At 40.0% G+C, this 18,788-nt stretch overlaps 2 protein-coding genes across 3 annotated transcripts in view; one reads left to right on the plus strand and one right to left on the minus strand.

Annotated features, from left to right (window-relative positions):
* The window catches only part of FAM114A2 (family with sequence similarity 114 member A2), a 32,477-nt gene extending 32,393 nt beyond the window's left edge, over positions 1-84 (minus strand). The window contains exon 1 of the mRNA XM_019464487.2: positions 27-84. The gene's annotated coding sequence lies outside the window, so the exon portion shown is untranslated. The remainder of the gene's footprint in view (positions 1-26) is intronic.
* MFAP3 (microfibril associated protein 3) lies at positions 29-18,385 on the plus strand. Of its 2 annotated transcripts, XM_019464491.2 has the most exons (4): positions 49-160; positions 7,818-7,903; positions 11,422-11,885; positions 14,149-18,385. In XM_019464491.2, the coding sequence occupies exons 3-4, from the start codon at positions 11,591-11,593 to the stop codon at positions 14,940-14,942; spliced, it is 1,089 nt and encodes a 362-aa protein (XP_019320036.1). In that variant the 5' UTR covers positions 49-160; positions 7,818-7,903; positions 11,422-11,590; the 3' UTR covers positions 14,943-18,385. The 2 variants fall into 2 exon arrangements, with proteins under 2 accessions (XP_019320035.1, XP_019320036.1); XM_019464490.2 differs by lacking the exon at positions 7,818-7,903 and having other exon boundaries at positions 29-160.
* Positions 18,386-18,788: the final 403 nt, after the last annotated feature.

Consider the following 18,788-nt stretch of genomic DNA (forward strand, 5'->3'; position numbering starts at 1 on the left):
CACACCCACTCCCCAGCCACCCTCACCCGGACCACGGCTGCCGAAAAGCTGCTCCTGCTGCCCCGGAAGTACTCTCTCGGCGCGGAGTTGGTCCCGCCTGCTCGAGAGCACTTCCGGGTCAAGCCACCGCTCGGGCAGGAACAAGCTGAGTGCCAGTCTGGTAAGTGAAGGCTCGGGCGGGGTCGTGCGACGGAGGTACTGGAGGTGCTGAGGCATGGGTTTGAGCCGGTGGGGTCCGACGTGAAGGGAGCTAGGATGTCCGCCGTCCTTTTGAACGCCAGGCCTGAGCTGCGGGAGTTCAGCCCTCGTACGTTTACTGAGCATAAGCTACCTGCCAGGTACCACCCTGGGGGCCTGGAACACACTGGATTTCAAGCCGACTATGGCCCTGCGCCCTAGTAGTTGACATTCTGGAGCGAGGCCGACCTTAAACAAGTCAACAAGCAACACTCATATCTAAAATAGTAAATAAAAAGATGGTTGTGAGTACTTTAAAGAAAATTAAACCGCATAATGTGGTGGAACAAAGGGAGTAATCCTTATGAAGATCTCGAGAGCATTTGAGGCAGAAGGAATAGCAAGTGCAAAGGCCTTATAGTGGTAACAAACTTAGCAAGGTCAAGGAAAAGAAAAAAGGCTACTGTTACGGGCCCAAAAAGAGGAAGGAAAATGAGGCCAGAGACTTGAATGAGCCAAATCTTGTAGTGTCTATGAGCCAGTACAAGGAGTTTGACTTTTATTTGGAGAACATTTAGAAACAATTGAAGGTTTCTATGCAGAAGAGTGATATGCTCTGATTTATGACTTTAAGATTATAACTGACCATCAGAAAGATACATCTCTTCCGTTGTCTTTGAGCAGGGAGGATGCATGAAACTCGGACTAAAAGCCAGAAGAGCATTATAGACACCTTCATTGTATAGATGAGAAAAATTAAGTCCCAGAAAGGTGAAGGGATGTGGTCTTTTTAACAACCCGTCTTCCAGCTTCCATCTTGTTGCCTTCAGAATTAACATCTCAATGTCCATATATAATAATTGTCACTTCCTGAAACCATTCAGATTCCTTTGCTTTTGATGGTAGTTCTTTAAACTTAAGGGCATTGCTATCACCTGGTAGCTTGTTAAAAATGCCTATTCCAAAAAAACAAACAAAAAAACCCATAGAAGTATAAAATAGGTAGTTTCCTCTGATTTTCTGTGGCAATAGAAATTGCATGGAATTTGGGGTTTAAGTACGAAAGTGAATTGGTAAGTCACTTAACCATGTCTTTAATCTTACACTTAAAATGTTGCTGCTAAAAAAAAAAGTGGTGGGGGCCGCCTGGGTGGCTCAGTTGGTTAAGCAGCCAACTTCGGCTCAGGTCATGATCTCACAGTCTGTGGGTTCAAGCCCCACGTCGAACTCTGTGCTCAGAGCCTGGAGCTGATTGGGGTTCTCTGTCTGTCTTTCTGTCTCTCTCTGTCTCTCTCTCTGTCTCTCTCTCTGCCCTTTCCTCACGCATGCGCTCTCTCTCTCTCAAAAAATGAACAAACATTTAAAAAAATTTTTAAATGCTGCCACTGATAATTTTAGCAGCAGCTTTCAAACTTTCTGGTCTCAGGATCCCTTTACACTTTTAAAACTTACTAAGAACAAGGAGTTTGTGTGTGTATTGTATCTATCAATATTCACCGTTTTAGATATCAAGACAACTTGCAAAAGTATATTTAAAAAAATGTGTTATGTGTTAAAATAAATAGTATTTCTATGAACAATATTTTCCAAAACAAAAAAATCATTAAGAATGCCATTGCTTTACATTTTTACAGCTCTTTTTAATATCTTCATAGAAGATAGCTAGATTCTCACATCTCCTTCTGCGTTCATTCTTTTGTCATAGCACTCATCATGTAGCCTCTGGACAATTGCACCATATTGGATGAGAATGAGAATGTAAAGGGAAATAAGATCCTAGTATTATTAGGAAAATCATTTTGGAGAAGTTTTAGGTACCCCAGAGTCCCTTGTACCACACTTTGAGAATCACTGGATTGCAATATTGTTAGGACAATCAAAGGAAATATGGGCTTGATTTGTAAGTCATTAAAACTACATGCACATTAAAAAGCAGATGCTCAGGCCTTGCCCTTAGAGATGCCAAATCAGTAAATCTGAGTGGGACCAGCAAATCTTTATCTTTAACAAGCACCACAGATTAAGTTGATGTAAGTTCTCAAAAATCGCAGTTTGGGAAAACCAGTTAAAGACTAAATCCACTGTAGAGTGTTTCCCCCACTAAGATTTTAAAAGCTGTATTTCCATATCTTCAAAAATCTCCATTAATGCTTCCCAGAGTCTGAGACCAAAAAACAAACAAAAAAACAAAACCAAAGAAGTGTAAAATAGGTAGTTTCCTCTGATTTTCTGTGGCAATAGCAATTGCGAGGAATTGGGGGTGTACGTATGGAAAAGTGACTCAGTAAGTCACTTAACGTAAGTCTGGGACTCTGGAAAGTCAGTAAGAAATTTGTAGCAAGTACCTTCCTGACTGCCAAGTTGATCGGGCATTGGAATTCAAAATGTTGAATCCCATGCTATGTCAAAGGCTGAGAAAGTTTTTAGACTCTCATCTTTAAGCTTACAGTCTTTTGGATAGATACATATCTGATAGAAGAAGGAAACTGATAAGTCTTACAATTGAATACTCTCAGTGTGTAGGTGACTTACAGAGCAAAAGAATTCATCCAAAATTAAGAGGGTAATGGTGACAATTTAAGTGAGAGGGCTTCTTGAATAAGGTGAAATTGGAGTCGGATACTGTAGAGGGTGGAATTTCCGCAGGAAGATATTGTTGGGGAGGGGCAGGAAATTTTAAGCAAAGGGGACAATTAGAACCAGAACTTTTTTTTTTTTACATTAAGAAAACAATTTTATTTACAACAGTATCAAAAAGAAAAAATACGTAGGAATCTTTAACAATATAGAACCAGACCTTTAAAATAAAAGGTTATTTGGAGACATTGGAGAGTAAAACAAGTATAGTTAAGGCTTTGAGCCATGACAAGAAGCTGGGAAGATTATAGGATTTAAGCAAAGAAGGGAATGATAGTGATAATCAGCCTCTAGATGAGGAAACAGACCACTATAGATCATAGCTGATTGGTGACAGAGGTGTAACTAAAAAACAGACTTCTAGATCCATTCATTCCTTCAGCAAACAATTATTCTGCACACAGGCACTATTGGGCTCCATCCAGCAACTTCTGTTCTGCCTCCTGAAACTTCCTGGAGAATTACGGATGCCTGACCAACATTTGAAGTTTATCTCTTGGGCAGTGGAAAATCAATAGATTTTTAAATCATCTTGACTTTCTTGGATGTGTGTTCAGGACCAGTTCTGAGAGGAGCAGTGTTTGGGGTAGGGTTGGAGTTAATGAGACCCATTTAGAAATTAAAAGAATAGTGTGGTACCCAGGTAAGGCAAAAGGACTGTGGCCTTGGGTGGGACACCGTATGATTTAATTGAAAAACGCCTAGGAAGTGGAACAATAATATCAGTGGCATGTATTTATAATATACCCACATTCGTTCACAACTACTGTACGAGGTCATTACTCTTAAAATAACCTTGTAGATGTGAAAACTGAGGCCTCTCAAGCCATGGCTTCATCCAAGGATAAGATCAGGCAGGTCAGTCCATGCTTCTTACCAAGGAGCCATGATGATCTTATAACTTTGATCTTGCAAAATTGAAAGGATTATATCGTGTGGCTATCATCTAAAATAGGTATACGCTGCACAAGTAGATCTAAGGGCGAGAATGAGAAGTTCTATTTTAGTTATATGGACTTTGATTTTTTGGACTATAGAAAAAAAAAATTGGGTAAGGAGATCGTAAATCTAGGCCCCTGACATTGATCTTTGTCATTTGCATCCAGTAGCTCAACAAATGCTTATGGCAGACGGATGTAAGTCACAGTTACAGAAAATAATTGTGGGTTTAAAGCAAAGCTCCAATAAGTACAGAGGAAGGTGTTTTTCAGTGGGCCAGAAAATACGCTGAAGTTTGAGCTGAGTGCCCAAATGCTAGCTAGCTATGAGGTGTGTGATGGCACTAAGATATCCTTGGGAGCATAAGGGCCATTTGAATTAGGAACTTCTCAGAAAATGACCCTCACAATGGTGATTTCTGTTTGAATATTACTAACCTTTCTATGTTTCAGATCTCTGTTTTTTATGTTTGTTTTTTGCAAAGGATGGAAGAGTGCTAAAAATCTATTCTTCATTTGCTTTTTCTCCCCCTTGCCAATTTGGAATGCCACTTTGACCGTTGCATGCCAGGCATGGGGAACTTCTCCATTTTTCAAGTGTAACAGTGCAGGCAGAGAAGAGTGGATGAGCTGTAAATACAAGCTAGAGCACATTTAATTATGGAGAATAAAGCATTAATATCTCCGTATACTTAAAATCAATACCATCTGGGCATCAGTGTTTCCCTGCTTTGTGTTATCTCAGAACTATTTGTACAAATAGCAGTTTCTTCAGCCAACTTGATATTGAGCCACGAGAACGGAAATCAGCCACATTACTTCCTTATTTACTCCTGTTGAGAATTGGAGCAGGATGGAAATATTTCTTCTCTCAGAAGCTGTCAGAAACAGCAACAAGGCACTCTGTTAGTCATGACAGCTTAAACGCTTTCTTTTCTTTTCTTTCTTTCTTATGATATAGCCATATTGAGAATGGTTCTGTCAGGTAAAATCATCTAAATTTCTGATTATTCATGATCCTAGAAAAGCTGATATTTTACTGTATCTAAAAGATGAAAAAGGAGTTAGATTAAATTTGAGTATCACTTTTCTATTATTCTTACTAATGCTGAAGGAAGGTAATAAAACATTCTACCAAGTGACTTCACCCACAAGCATAGCATAGGCCTTTTTAACTGTAAGAAGGTGGCACTTTGATTTTCCTTTTTGAACTCTTTCCTCTTAGCCTCCAAATGTCAGCTGCAGCATTAAGAAATAGTAGACATGGGCACCTTGGTGGCTCAGTCAGTTAAGTCTCCGACTTAAGCTCAGGTCATGGTCTCACAGGTTCATGAGTTTGAGCCCCACGTCGGCCTCTGTGCTGACAGCTCAGGGCCTGGAACTTGCTTCAGATTCTGTGTCTCCCTGTCTCTCTGCCCCTCCCCCCCCCCAATAAACATTAAAAAAATTTTTTTAATTAAAAAAAAAATGAAGTATCAAGTATGATATTATTATGGGAAGTCCCAAAACTAGTTCGTAAATTCCTGGACATCCCTTGCAGGACCCAGTATTTCACCTTGCACATGATGGGCCTGTGATTTAGCTGTTTGAAAATGCACCAGAATGAGTAGCATGGTCATAGTCAATGTAATTTTTGTTGAAAGTAGCAGACTGATTCTGACACAAGTAAAAGGAAATTTAATATGAAGAGTTATTCTGATCCTAAGGGTGATTTGTTCCTTTACTCTTTTTTCTGCTTCTGTCACAGTCTTGGACCCATCCATACCTTTGCCACTTTTTTCTCTCCCAGCTGCTCAACAGCATCTTATTTGCAAATGGGTTGTGTCTTTTAGTAGCTCAGACTAGAAGTACTTTGTGTTCGGATGTGCATGGCAGGAGCACAAAATGCCTGGGCTGAGTCTGCCTTTATTGACCAGACATATTGCTCTCCTGGCACAAAATCAGCATACCAGGCTACTTCTGCCACCTTAGACTTTGACCTAAGGGCAGTTTAAGGGTGTTCATAGTGTTTTTCTAAACCCTGTCTTGTAGGTTTCTTGAAACTTCTAGTAAAGGCAAATGGTTGTGTCTGTACAGAACAGAACCATAAATCTTGACCACATGGGCAGCTGGCGCACTGCACTCAGGTGTACAAAGAGGAGAGGAGGTGGAAATCCACAATGAGGATTGCCAGGTAGCCACAGCCACACTTTAATCACTTTTGCTGAATTTAATCTTTTTTCTGCTACTTAACCATTTCTCCATTTCCTTTCTTGTTTTTATACTCAGTCTTAATTTTTGTGGATTTAATTTTGAAAGAAACTGAATAAAGATGTTTATTTCTTTAAAAAAAAAAAAAAAGTCACATTGGAGGAAGGAAGCAGAATTTTGTCAGGAGCCAGAGCAGCACTTCAGTCAGTCTCTTTCTCTTCCCCTCTGCTCTCCTTCCCCTCCCCCTCCACTACCCCCCACCCCCACTCCCCCATCTCTCTCTTTCTCCATCCCTGTTGTCCTGTCTCTCTGCTTTTCTTTGTATGTGGCCCAAACTGGACTGCCTCAACCCCTTCTCTTCCTCACATTGGCCCTAACCCGGCCACTGTGTCTCAATTCTAAATTCCAAGATCAAAGCTTCTCGTTAGTTAGTCAGCAGAAGGGTTGACTTCCTCCAGGGCCCCAGAACATAGAGGCAGGTCTCACAAAAGGGAAGGGTAAGCTAGGCACATCACAACCAAGATTCTCGGCCACAAACTCAGAGTGCATAAAAACAATGTAATGTATCATGGCTGGACTCCAAGTTCAGTTTACAGTGCCTGTTTGAGCCATATTATTGCAGAATAGTATTTGCCATGAGCAGAAGAAAAATGTGAAATTTAAAGTTACAGATTGAAATTACATAATAATGTTTCCCCTCTCCAACATTTTTATTTTTTTTAATTTTTTTCTAATATTTGTTTATTTTGGGGAGAGTGTAAGTGGGGGAGGGGCAGAGAGGAGGACAGAGGGTCCAAAGCGGGCTCTGCGCTGACAGGCTGACAGCAGCGAGCCCCATGTGGGGCTCAAACTCACGAACTGCAGGATCATGACCTGAGCAGAAAACAGAGGGACACTCAACAGGCTGAGCCACCCAGGCGCCCCACCTCTCCAAGATTTTTAAATGGTTGCATAGTATTCTGAGTAGAAGTGTTTCATTTATCTTAAATAATGATTTTACCATCAGCTGTAGATTTTAGCACAGTATCTGAAAGGACAATCGGTAATAATAACTAGAGGGGCGCCTGGGTAGCTCCAGATGGTTAAGCGTCTGACTCTTGATTTCGGCTCAGGGTCTGATCTCGCAGTTTCCTGAGTTCAAGCCCAGCATGGGGCTCTGTGCTGACAGCATGGAGCCTGTTTAGGATTCTTCCTCTTTCTCTGCCCTGCCCACTTGCACACTGTCTGACTCTCAAAATAAATAAATAAACTAAAAAAAAAAGTTAACTAGAGGTTATTTAGTAATTACTACTACCAGACTCTGCTTTATATATACTATTTTCTTCAAGCCTCACAATAGTCCAATAAGAACAGGTACTATTATTTTCCCTATTTTAAAGATGAGGGCACTGAGGCACAGAGAGATTAGGTCATTTACAAAAGTTGCAGGGCTGGTTAGAGTCCATCAGGATTCAAATCCAGGAAATCTGGCTCTAGAGACTGTTCTCTGAACTTCTCTCTGTTATCCTGCCTTTCTCAGAAGCCTGCAATTATGTTGATCCAGGGTAACCTAAGTCCAGAATAGAAAGTGAGTAATAGTTCTCTCTTATTGGAAGTGTTCAAACAGCCTGCAGCACCATTAGGCAATGCTATTGTAGAGGAAATAAGGAAGTGTAGTCCTAGTCTCTGGATGCCAGTCCATGGATCCTCTGCCTCAAGATCATCCAGGGAGCTAATTAGACACCATAAATTCCAAGTTCCAAGTCCAGAGGTTCTTACTAGGTCTGGGGCGGGACCCAGGAATCTATATTTTTAACAAGCTCTGTGGATATTAGTAGTCAACCTGGCTTAGATACTGTGGGCTTATAATCTTTTATCCCTACTATTATCTCCTAGGACAAGATGGCGATGAAGACTTTGGGAGTTGGGGTTGACTTAAGGACTGCCTTTAGGCACTATGCCTCTCAAGTTCTCTGGACATTGTTAGTATCGGCCGTCTCAGAATATAATAAGTGCTAGTAAATGCACGTCAGTTTGAATAATTATCCCTGTTGCATAACATTCTTCAATTTACAAAGATACATCGGGCACTATCAAATTTAAACTAATCTCCATGAGTAAATATTTATTGAACATGTGCTAGTTTTGAAGTATAGCAATAAAAATATAGTCCCTTTGCTTAAGAAACTGACTCATAGGTGAGATGGGGTGGACTCCCTAGCAATACAAGCAGCACATACCAAAGCCGGTGAGTAGTGTAATGGTGAGAGCTACAGGGGCTTGGGGGAAAGCCACCCTGCGTCCAGGCATACTCTGGATTCATGTGGAATGGAGAGGAGACCCAGGGAAGCTGCATGAAGGGATTCCACACAGCAATAACACTGCCAGGACACCGCTTGCCCCACAGCCCTCCATATAGAGGCTATTTATTCTTCCAAAGCTGCTGCATCTCAGTAGGGAGAGGAAATCCATTTTCTTCTGGTTCCAGTGTCTTCTACTCTAGCTGCCTTGATCCTGGGCGGACATGACCTTTCCTACAGGTGATCTACCCCACTCTTGAGCTTCCAGGCTATTTGATCCCTTCATCTTGGACACTGGTCTTCTTCACTCACTTCAGGCTCCTATTCCAGTTCCCAAAGTCCACCTCCAGTTTTGCTGTTGGCCCAGACTGCTTCCCGAATCAGGAAGCTGACCCAGCGCACTGTCCACCCTTTCTCATTACACCACCTGTAGCTCTTTCTCCTGAACACTTCCTAACCAGTGATCCCTCTGCTTTTTCCCTGTCCCTTTACTAGGACACTTCTCTTCCATTCACCATCCCTATTTATCCTTCACGTACTGTTGCACACCTCACTTTCTCAAGAAGTCTTTCCGTGACAAGGTTAGCTCCCCACATTGGGTACTTCTGTAGCATCCTGTACTTTCTCTTGGGCAGCATTTACCATATTTTGTATGTAATTAGTGTCTATGTCCCCTGCCAGACTGAGCTCCATGAAGTCAGAGGGGGTGTCTGTAATACATAGAAAGTGCTCCATGGATGCCAGAGAATAGATGAAAATGTATACTTCTAGTCTAAAATGGTGGTTCTGAACTCAGTGGTGGAACCAGTGGGAAAGAGGAGGAGGATGGCTGGATAAGAAATGAGGTAGTATTAGAATGAAGTGGAGTTGTGGGTGTTTTATTTGTTTTGTTTTGTTTTTCCTGACAAAGGAGGCCTCTGGCTCAGAGCCTTTAGCAGACAGCAGTTAATAACACTGCTTTGTTTTCATCACGTTTATGTGTACAGTTACTTTTATTTACAGATGTGATATAGACTCTCCTTTTAAAATAAATGATTTAATCATATGCAGGATTTAAGAAACAAAACAGATGAGCATAGGAGAAGGGAAGGAAAAATAAGATAAAAACAGAGGGAAGCAAACCATAAGAGACTCTTAAATACAGAGAACAAACAGGGTTGCTGGAGGGGTGTTGGGTGGGGGGATGGGCTAAATGTGTGATGGGCATTAAGGAGGGCACTTGTTGGGATGAGCACTGGGTATTATATGTTAGTGCTGAATCACTGGGTTCTACTCCTGAAGCCATTATTATACCATATAGTAACTAGAATTTAAATAAAAAATTTAAAAAATAATTAAAAAAATGTATGAAAGCAAGATAATGAGTTGACTTAAAGAAAAAGCATAAATAATAATAATAATTTTGTATACTGATGTTGAAAAAAAAAAACCATTTTGGAAATGGCCAGTAGAAGAAAGGAATGAAATTGGGAAAATGCTGACTTGGATGCAGCCACAGGAACTCTTGATGACAGTCCTAGGGAAGACTGGAGCACTTTTTCAGCACAGTCGTTTCCTATCACCATTGAGAACCCATCATCTAGAATAAAGGACAAAAATCATGTCCACTGGTTGTTGTATGTATTGTACTGCAAAAGAGCTTGGGAGCTCACACATCAGGGCCCAGCACAGTGCCTGGCTTATGACAGTCACTCAATAAATGTGAAATCCATTGTTTCTACTCACCACTCTGTCCCACTAGAGACCAGGATTCTCCTGCTAACATATAGGATAGCCTAAAGGAGCACGTCACTGACATGAATGGATTAGATCACATAATTTCCAAAATCCCCTCCAATGCCCAAGGTTTTTCCTTTAGTGTCATTTTACTTGGGTTTGGGAAGGAAATAGAAGTAAACACATGTGTTCAATCTATGTATAGCAAAGTCTGAAGTCCTTCATTTTACTCTAAATAGTCCGTTCTTAAATGTTAAAGATATAGCAAGATTTAGAAAATTATTATTATTACTCAGCCAACCTTTCAAGGGCTAATGAAAATTAAATGACATTTACAACTTACTATGATTCAGACTTTGAGGAGTTTAATGGCTAAATACAATGATCCATTGCTTTTTATGTTCTGTGATCAAGCAGCCTTTGTGTAAGTATAAAGGGGAGTCATTTCCAAAACTAATTATTTTGGGCCTTTGTAAGAAATAAAGCTAGGCATTTCATCCTGTCTTTTAAAGAAATAGAAGTTGAAATTTTTCTTTGAGAGTCATTGATTTAAAAGAGGAACCAGATTAACAGGAAGATGATCATAATCACATAAACTCTTAGACTGGGATATTTTGTTCTTTGTTCATGGTATTTTGTTTGTCTGGCAATCTTTCCCTGTACTTTATATTTGCATTTCTACCAAGTAGATATTTAAGATGTCAATTCCTCCCTTAGCTTATTTGGCAGACTTTGAGCTAAAACTTGGTATTCTCACAAACTGTTAAATATGCTGTATTTTGTCTCTTGATATCAAAGAAACTATTAATGGAAAATTCTTTTGTCTAACATTCTTGCTCAAGAGAGAGATCCTAAAGCCTCAGAAGTCAATAACTGTGTATGTAGTAGTACGGTTTTCTTTCTAATATTAAAACAAATGAAAAAACTACCTTAACTATCCCTGCATTATTTAAAGCTAATATTTTATGTACTTGGATTGCTCAAATTTTGAGCTCCAGGCTCATGATTATAATGTACCAGTTGATTTACATTATTGATATAACAACAGATGGTAATGACGCAGGTTGAAATAAAAGATCATTAAGCTAAATATTTTAGCTTTCATTGGCTCCCTGTTGCCTAAGATTTGTCAGAGTGAAATAGAATCACAGCCTTTCAGAACTAGAAGAGTCTTTAGAGAGGTCTCATCTAGTCTTTGATTTGACGGATGAGAAAACGGCTGAGGGAGAATACTACTTGCCAAGGTCTTATTGCTTGTTAGTAGCAAAGCTAGGACCAGAATCTAGGTCTGCCTGCCATTTCCTAATTCAGTGCTTTTTTCTACTGTCTCTCTGAGATTTTTAGGCGGGTGTTCTTTCTGTTTTGCTCCCTGATGTCAGTGCCAATTATTCTAATCAATTTCACATCTCTTCTTTTCTAGAACGTAGAATTTCACCCTGTTGTGAGTCTTTGCTGGCTAAACTTTATATCTGGCTTTCTTTTAGGTTGGTCTCCACTCACATCTTTTAATCTTGAAGATTTCAAAATACAGCGGAATCTCCCACTTTTTTGGAAAACTCCAATACCAAGCCATAAATTACCCACCGTGCTCTTGTTATAGTATAGAAGCTTTTGAGTTCTCCAAATCTAAACAAGATTTTCTCCCATTTTTCCATGAAGCCACATTGTTGTTTATTCACTTTAGTGGCGAGTGTTATTGTGCCAGCAGCTTTTGTTTTGGAAGATGTAGGCTTCAACCAAATGGCCCCACTGGGAGCAAATCATAGCTCTTTCAATTCATCATTTCCTCCAAGCTTTGAACTCTCAGCAGGTTCCCACTCAGGAGACGATGTTATCATAGCCAAAGAGGGAACTAGTGTTTCAATTGAGTGTCTTCTCACAGTCGACCACTATGAAGATGTCCGTTGGTACAACTCAAAAGGACAGCAACTGGATGGCAGAGGCAGAGGTAACTAATCAAGGTTACTCATTTCCTGTTACTTCTGTCTTCTTGGTTGTATGACATGTTCCACAAAGAAAGCTCAATGATGAGGTGCCAAGGGAATAGTTAAAACTTTTGGAAGGCCTGGAGTATTTCTGATAGGTATCAGAGAAAGCAAAATAATTATAATTGCCTAACCAGAAGAAGAAAGAATAGTTGTAAATTTAAAAGGTGTTCACATGTGGAGCACGTGGGTGGCTCAGTTGGTTGAGCATCCAACTTGGCTCAGGTCATGATCTCATAGTTCATGAGTTCGAGCCCCATGTCCAGCTCTGTGCTGATAGCTCAGACCTTGGAACCTGCCTCAGATTCTGCGTCTCCCTCTCTCTCTCTCTGCCCCTCCCCCACTCATGCTCACATGCGCACACTCTCATAAATAAATAAACATTAAAAAAAAATTTTTTTTAAGGTGTTCACTTGATGACAAGGAGCTATTGTCTCTCCTCTTGCTGAGCTGGTTTCCTTATTCATTGAAGGTAGACTACATCAGGGCTGCTGTAGACAGCTGTACAGGCTACGCACCGCACAACCCCGTTGACCTAGACTGTATTGTGCACAATACAGTGTGGTAGCCCTATGTGCATACAACAGGAAGGGGGTTGGCCAAGCTTAAGTAATTTTGTCATAAATTTTAAAATTTTGTTTGGAAATGAGTTACTAAATATTTTAGAGAAAATCCAGGATATTTTTTTTAAAGATTATAGCTCTGTGCATAAAACTTAAAGTCCCTCTGAGAATTAGAAGGGCACTGAGGAGGAGCTCTGTAAGCCCTTCCAGCTCACTTTTTTTCATGCTATACCTTAATTTATTTGAAAACAGGAGAACTTCTCTTGTATTTTTTGCCTCTCAGTCTTAAAAATCGCCCAAACAGCATAATCGACCAAGGTGTCATTTTTGACAGGTTTTTATTTGATTGTGCTGTTAGTAAACCTGTGAACACATCTTAGAGCACTATTTCCTTAACTGGTATTCTACTGGAAAGATCTTTTTAAAGACTACTTGCATTAAAGTACCTCAAAAAGAAATCACCATGAAAATCAATGGGATAAAGATTAAATTCTGGGATACTCACAAGCTACACTTTCATAAAAGGCCCTTCTTGTCTTTTTTGCTAGAAAGCTACTCTCACCTCTTGGAATATAAAGGATATTTGCTTATTCATATTAGAATGGAAAATGGAAGAAGAGACAGATGGTGTTTTCTTTTAAAGTCTACGCTAAACATTTTAACTTTCTATAAACTGAATAACTGGCCACCAAGGGATTGAAGAGTTTGAACTGTTAGAAAGAACAGAACATTTTTAATCAGCTTCTGAAGAATGTAGATCTATTGAATCGGGATCTCTAGAGTGGTGCCCAGAATGTGTATTTTGAACATGATTTAGGGTTTCACATATGGACCCATTTGTCTAGACTGTTATTTCCTTTGGCTCTAGGATCCAGACCAAACGCTTGTGAGATTTGAATTATTCAGTCAGTGTGATCATTACAGCCTGAACGCATAAACAAAGCCTAGGTTAGCAGGAGACCAGCCGAGTGGAATGGCAGTTTCATTTTCCTGTTTTGCCTTTACTTTGAAAACCACCAGCATCTATCATTGATGCTTTCAGTAACAGCCCTGGAAAATTTTAATAAGTTTTATGAATCTCTAGTGAGAGGAGTTTAAAGAGCATGTCAGTCTAGTATAAGGTTCATAAATCTTGAGCTATTATCAGCAAGTAAGCTGGAGAGTTTACATTGTGGTCGTAGTACAGTGGTTGATGAATGGAGTGTATGTACTTCATCATACTTTGGATTCATAGGATATCCTTCTCATAGCTCCCAAGTTCGTAGAACAGCAGCTTGTGGAATAATGAATATATTCATAGCTACATATTTCTCTTTTTTTTTTTTATGTTAGTGTAGTGATGGCTCCTAAATGTAACTATAGAATTTAGATAAATTTTGATGACAATAAAAATGGGCATAATCCAGAGTGCTTACTAATTGATGTGCCATTCATGTCAGGAAGGAAGACTTTGATTCCCTTTTTTAAGTTCCGGGCTGTTTAAATTCCTACTGTGGACATAAAAGTCTGCCCTTTCTTACGTGATGTATACAAGTAGCAGAACCTAATAGAAGACTTGAGTTAAGGCACTCTCATGAAGAGACGGAGTATTGGTAAGGTGGTCGGCATATTTAGCAGTAATATTCTTTATGCTGTAATTTTTTTGTGTCTGTTGGGTTATCAGGTGGAAAATGGTTGGTTTCTGATAACTTCCTGAATATCACCAGCGTAGCCTTCGATGACCGAGGGCTCTACACGTGTTTCACCGCCTCTCCCATTCGTGCCTCCTACTCCGTCACCCTGCGCGTTATCTTCACCTCAGGAGACATGAGTGTCTACTACATGGTTGTTTGCCTCATTGCCTTTACCATCACCCTCATCTTGAACGTCACGCGGCTGTGCATGATGAGCAGCCATCTTCGTAAGACAGAGAAGGCCATCAACGAATTCTTCAGAACTGAAGGGGCCGAGAAGCTGCAGAAGGCCTTTGAGATTGCAAAGCGCATCCCCATCATCACGTCAGCCAAAACTCTGGAGCTCGCCAAAGTCACACAATTTAAGACCATGGAGTTTGCCCGTTATATCGAAGAGCTGGCAAGAAGCGTCCCTCTTCCACCCCTTATTCTAAACTGTCGGGCCTTCGTTGAGGAGATGTTCGAGGCCGTGCGAGTGGACGACCCTGATGACATGGGAGAAAGAATTAAAGAGAGACCTGCCTTGAACGCTCAAGGTGGCATCTATGTCATTAACCCAGAGATGGGCCGGAGTAATTCACCGGGAGGAGACTCGGATGACGGTTCTCTGAATGAACAAGGCCAGGAAATAGCAGTTCAGGTTTCTGTCCACCTTCAGTCAGAAACCAAAAGTATTGATACAGATTCCCAAGACAGCAGTCATTTCAGCCCACCTGATGATACAGGATCTGCCGAATTGAACTCTTACTCCAAAGATGGGACATATGAAAGCCATCAGCTGTGAGCTATCCCAGTACCTACGAAAACTGCTCTCACAAGAGGAACTTGTTTCATGCAGGAAGTAACATTTTTACCAAAAGATGACTGGGGTTTTCCCTCTTGTTAATATTAAGCACATCAGAATGTGAACTATTGCCAAAATCTTTGTAAAATTTTCTGTGTTTTTCATATCTATTTCTTAGTCATGTTTCTGGAGCTTGATTAAGTGACACGTGTTAAGATTTAAAGGAGCCTGAGAGAGAAACAAAATGGAGAAAGTACCACACTAAAAGTTCCATGGCTTCTCTTCTGGTCATGCCTCATCCAGAGGTTAGGGCTGACACTTATCTTGAGGCCTCAGTTTTCCCACCAATAAGACGAGGGATTTGCATTAGATATCTAAAGTCATTGGTAGCCCTGTAACTTCTTACCTGTCCCCTTTAAACCACCAGAATTATCAGCACATCTCTAAATAAACCCTTCCCTAGACTTTAAGTCCTTTTTATGGAAAGGACCAAGCTCAGACTTTATTTTGTGATTTAGATTCCCACACCGATGCCGTGGCGCATAGAGGTCTGGGTGTTTTTCAGATTTCACCATGTGGAGTGTGCAATTGTATGTGCTAGGTTGAATTTCTTTAGTGTCACCCATGTCTGTATTACACAGATATCAGGGAGCTAACTGCTCATTAATAAACTACTTTCCATGAGTACATTGGTCCTTTTGGGGAGTGTAGCATGTCTTTTTAACTTATCGAAGCAGCATTTAGTTTATTGAGCTGGCAGTGATTTCCCAACTGATCTCCAAAAGTGAGCAATTTGTTCTTAAGGAATGTCTTCAGTGCTTTTAGAATAAGGAACAACATCAGATCACCTATCCTCTATTTCTGGTAAATCATGGATTTTGACATTTCTGTTCATAGAATTTCTCAGGCTTTCCATTTTTGAAAGTTCTGGACTCTGTAATAGGGTTCTGTATTTGGGATCCCATTCCAGGGGGAAACTCAGAGCTGGGTTCCTCTTGAGACTTCTGTCAACACTCTTGCCCTCCTTGATCGTAAATATGGTGCTAAAGGCTGCATGCCTCCTGTTTGTTTGGTTTGTTTTTTAATATTGTTGACGTTTTTATTTTTGTGTACTTCAGATATAGAATTCTGAGCTAGGACTGCTTTTGTGGTCTTTCTGAGAAGCACTAACCTGAAACAAGATTAGATAACGGTGTGTGGTATCTGTGAGTATATTAAATATGTAGACATAGATATAGGTACCAGTGTATAGATACATACACACACACAAATGATCTAGATATAAAGAGGGAGAAAAATTATGGATGGGGCCACCTGATTCAGCTGTGTATAATGAACACTTAAGACCGTATTTCTTGCCTGGCTGAGGCCTGATACAATAGAATTGTAAATACTCTTCAGAATAATTTCCTCAGCTACAGGAAGCTTGGTGTCATATGATTTTTAAGAACTTGGCTGTGGAGCTCCATTTGGTGCTTCATGTGTCTTCATTTGGCTTCTGATTATCGAAGCATTCCTTGAACTAGAGGTTCCTGAGGGAAATGTTCAGAGGAGGTTTTATCAGGATTTTAATTTAAGGTTTCGTATGGAGGAAAGAGAGGAGATAGAGAGCGTAACCAGATAGAACTCATACCTCCCTTTGTCCAGGCTTATCGGAAGTAATACATCTCTTCTGGATAGCGTGAATGAATCAATGTGTAGTTTTATCAGATGGCATTACGGATAAAGATGATAATGCTGCCTTTTCTGTCTCTCAGGCTGTTTCCATGGAAACCTCCAGAGCCAAACAAAAGCTACCAATCATTTAGCCAAAGCTTGCCTTGGCTCGTAAACCTGCATGTCTTTAAGGAATGCTGTTTTCATACATTTGGCTGTGAGAGCAAGGGCTCCTCACCGTACTCTAGATTATAGAACACTTTTTGCCTTCCCAGGCTGTTTCTTTTGAGAAATTAAAAATGCTAAAAGTCCCTTGTCTGAGGTCTGTTCCCTGAACATCCCTCCGATCTTCAGATGGTACCTCCAGCCCCATCCCAGTATAGCGACTTTGCAGTCATCTAGACCCATGTTAAAAACAGAATGGATTTATCCCACCACCTGTTCTCATAATGGACATGAGTGTCTGGAACCATAGATGTATTTAATGGTCACAGCCCTGGGAAACAGGACTTTGGAAAAATATAACAAATAATGAAAAAAATTGATATGTTTACACAAATACTGTATAACAATTAGGTATAGGCTACTCCAGTTTGTTCTGGTTAGATTATTTTAGAAACACAGTGGTGATTTAATTTGGTGGCCAAAGTAATTGGATCACTTTGGATATTCCAGATTATGGTGCCAGTGGTAAAGAATTATGGCAGTCAGAATTTAATTGGAGTTGGTCTTACTTTCTAAAGCTAGTTTCCAAGAGGAAGAAAACGACACATTAATATTTTCTGTATCTAATCAAATACTCTTCATATATAATTCATAGTTTCATGTTCTGTTTTTATAAAATCCTTAACCTTTTGAACTTAAATTACAGTCTAAAAGTCTTTTGACAACAACTGTGGTGTAATTAATCTTTTGTTTCACTGGATTTTATGGTTAGTGAAAATGTCTTTACTCAGCAAATGTATTTAAATAGTTCTCTCATCTCATTTATAAATTTTGTATTGTGACTTACCTTATTGTCCTTATGAAATAACAGGATGGCTTTGTGAAATAAATTTACCAAAACTAGATATGTAAACATTTTTATAGATTCTTTGCCAGCTGAAACCAGACAGGCATCTTTTGAGTTGATACCCCCGTTGAGTTTTAGCCTATCCTCAAAGTTGAATCTGTTATGATAGTTAAACTCTTGATTCAGAACCAGTGAGCACTTATATTTACTACCAATTACCTTGATATAAATACCTTAGGAGTTGCTGATCTGGAATGGTGAAAAGGTTCCTGGCTTCTTTCCCTCACTTTGCATGCATTTTGAAGTCAAAGCACGCTGCTTTCTGTGTGGTCCTCCAGCCTCAGTGAACCCCTGGTGCAGTCCTCTCCATGTCCTCCCTGCATGTAGTTTCACCCTAGATCAGACTCTGTCTCCCTTGTCCCAGAGTGTCATGGGAGCATGGCATGCTTGTTTTCCAGAGCACAGCCGGTCATGGGTGCTAGCCTTGTCTCCACACACCAGCACTTCTCACACAAGTATATCATAATTCCTGAGTCACCAGTAAGAGAACACAGTCTTTTCTCATGTAAGTCGGGAATTTTGAAAATGCTCATGTTTATACATAAACTCCTAGCTTCTCAATGTTCTCAACATTTCATAAAAGTGCATATTATTTCGTATGGTTCAGATGATGTTTGAATGGTCACCATTTTAATAAATACTTACATTATAATTTTGTCCTTTCTTTAAAAAGTCATGCTTGAATATAATTTATTAAATGTTCAACGGACTGTTATTTCATTTGTCTGAAATCTTCTATCATGATCTTCATTTTTATGTGTGATGGAACTTGATGTTAATGATTTTAAACAGGAGTCAAAATGAATTCAACTTGGATTCTACCATGGCTCTGCATTTTAATTTTACAAATACTTAATATGCATCTACATGTTTTTGATACTATGGGCCATATTGAGATGGGTGTCTTGCCCACAGTTACCATGAAGATGCAGTTACCAGACCAACTGTAGCAATTGTTCACTTCTGAGATAAAGCATTCCTGACAAAGACAAGAGCTTGAGCAAAGACCTAAACAGGGTTTAGCACGTTTTGGAAAACATGATTAGTATGTAAGGTCTGGTGAGATTTGGCACGTGGGAGGGGTACCTCTGGTACAGGCAAATGCCCACAGTCCCATG

The sequence above is a fragment of the Panthera pardus genome, unplaced genomic scaffold (genome assembly GCF_024362965.1).
Source record: "Panthera pardus isolate Hobbes unplaced genomic scaffold, ASM2436296v1 HiC_scaffold_2, whole genome shotgun sequence".
NCBI classification, from domain to species: domain Eukaryota; kingdom Metazoa; phylum Chordata; class Mammalia; order Carnivora; family Felidae; genus Panthera; species Panthera pardus.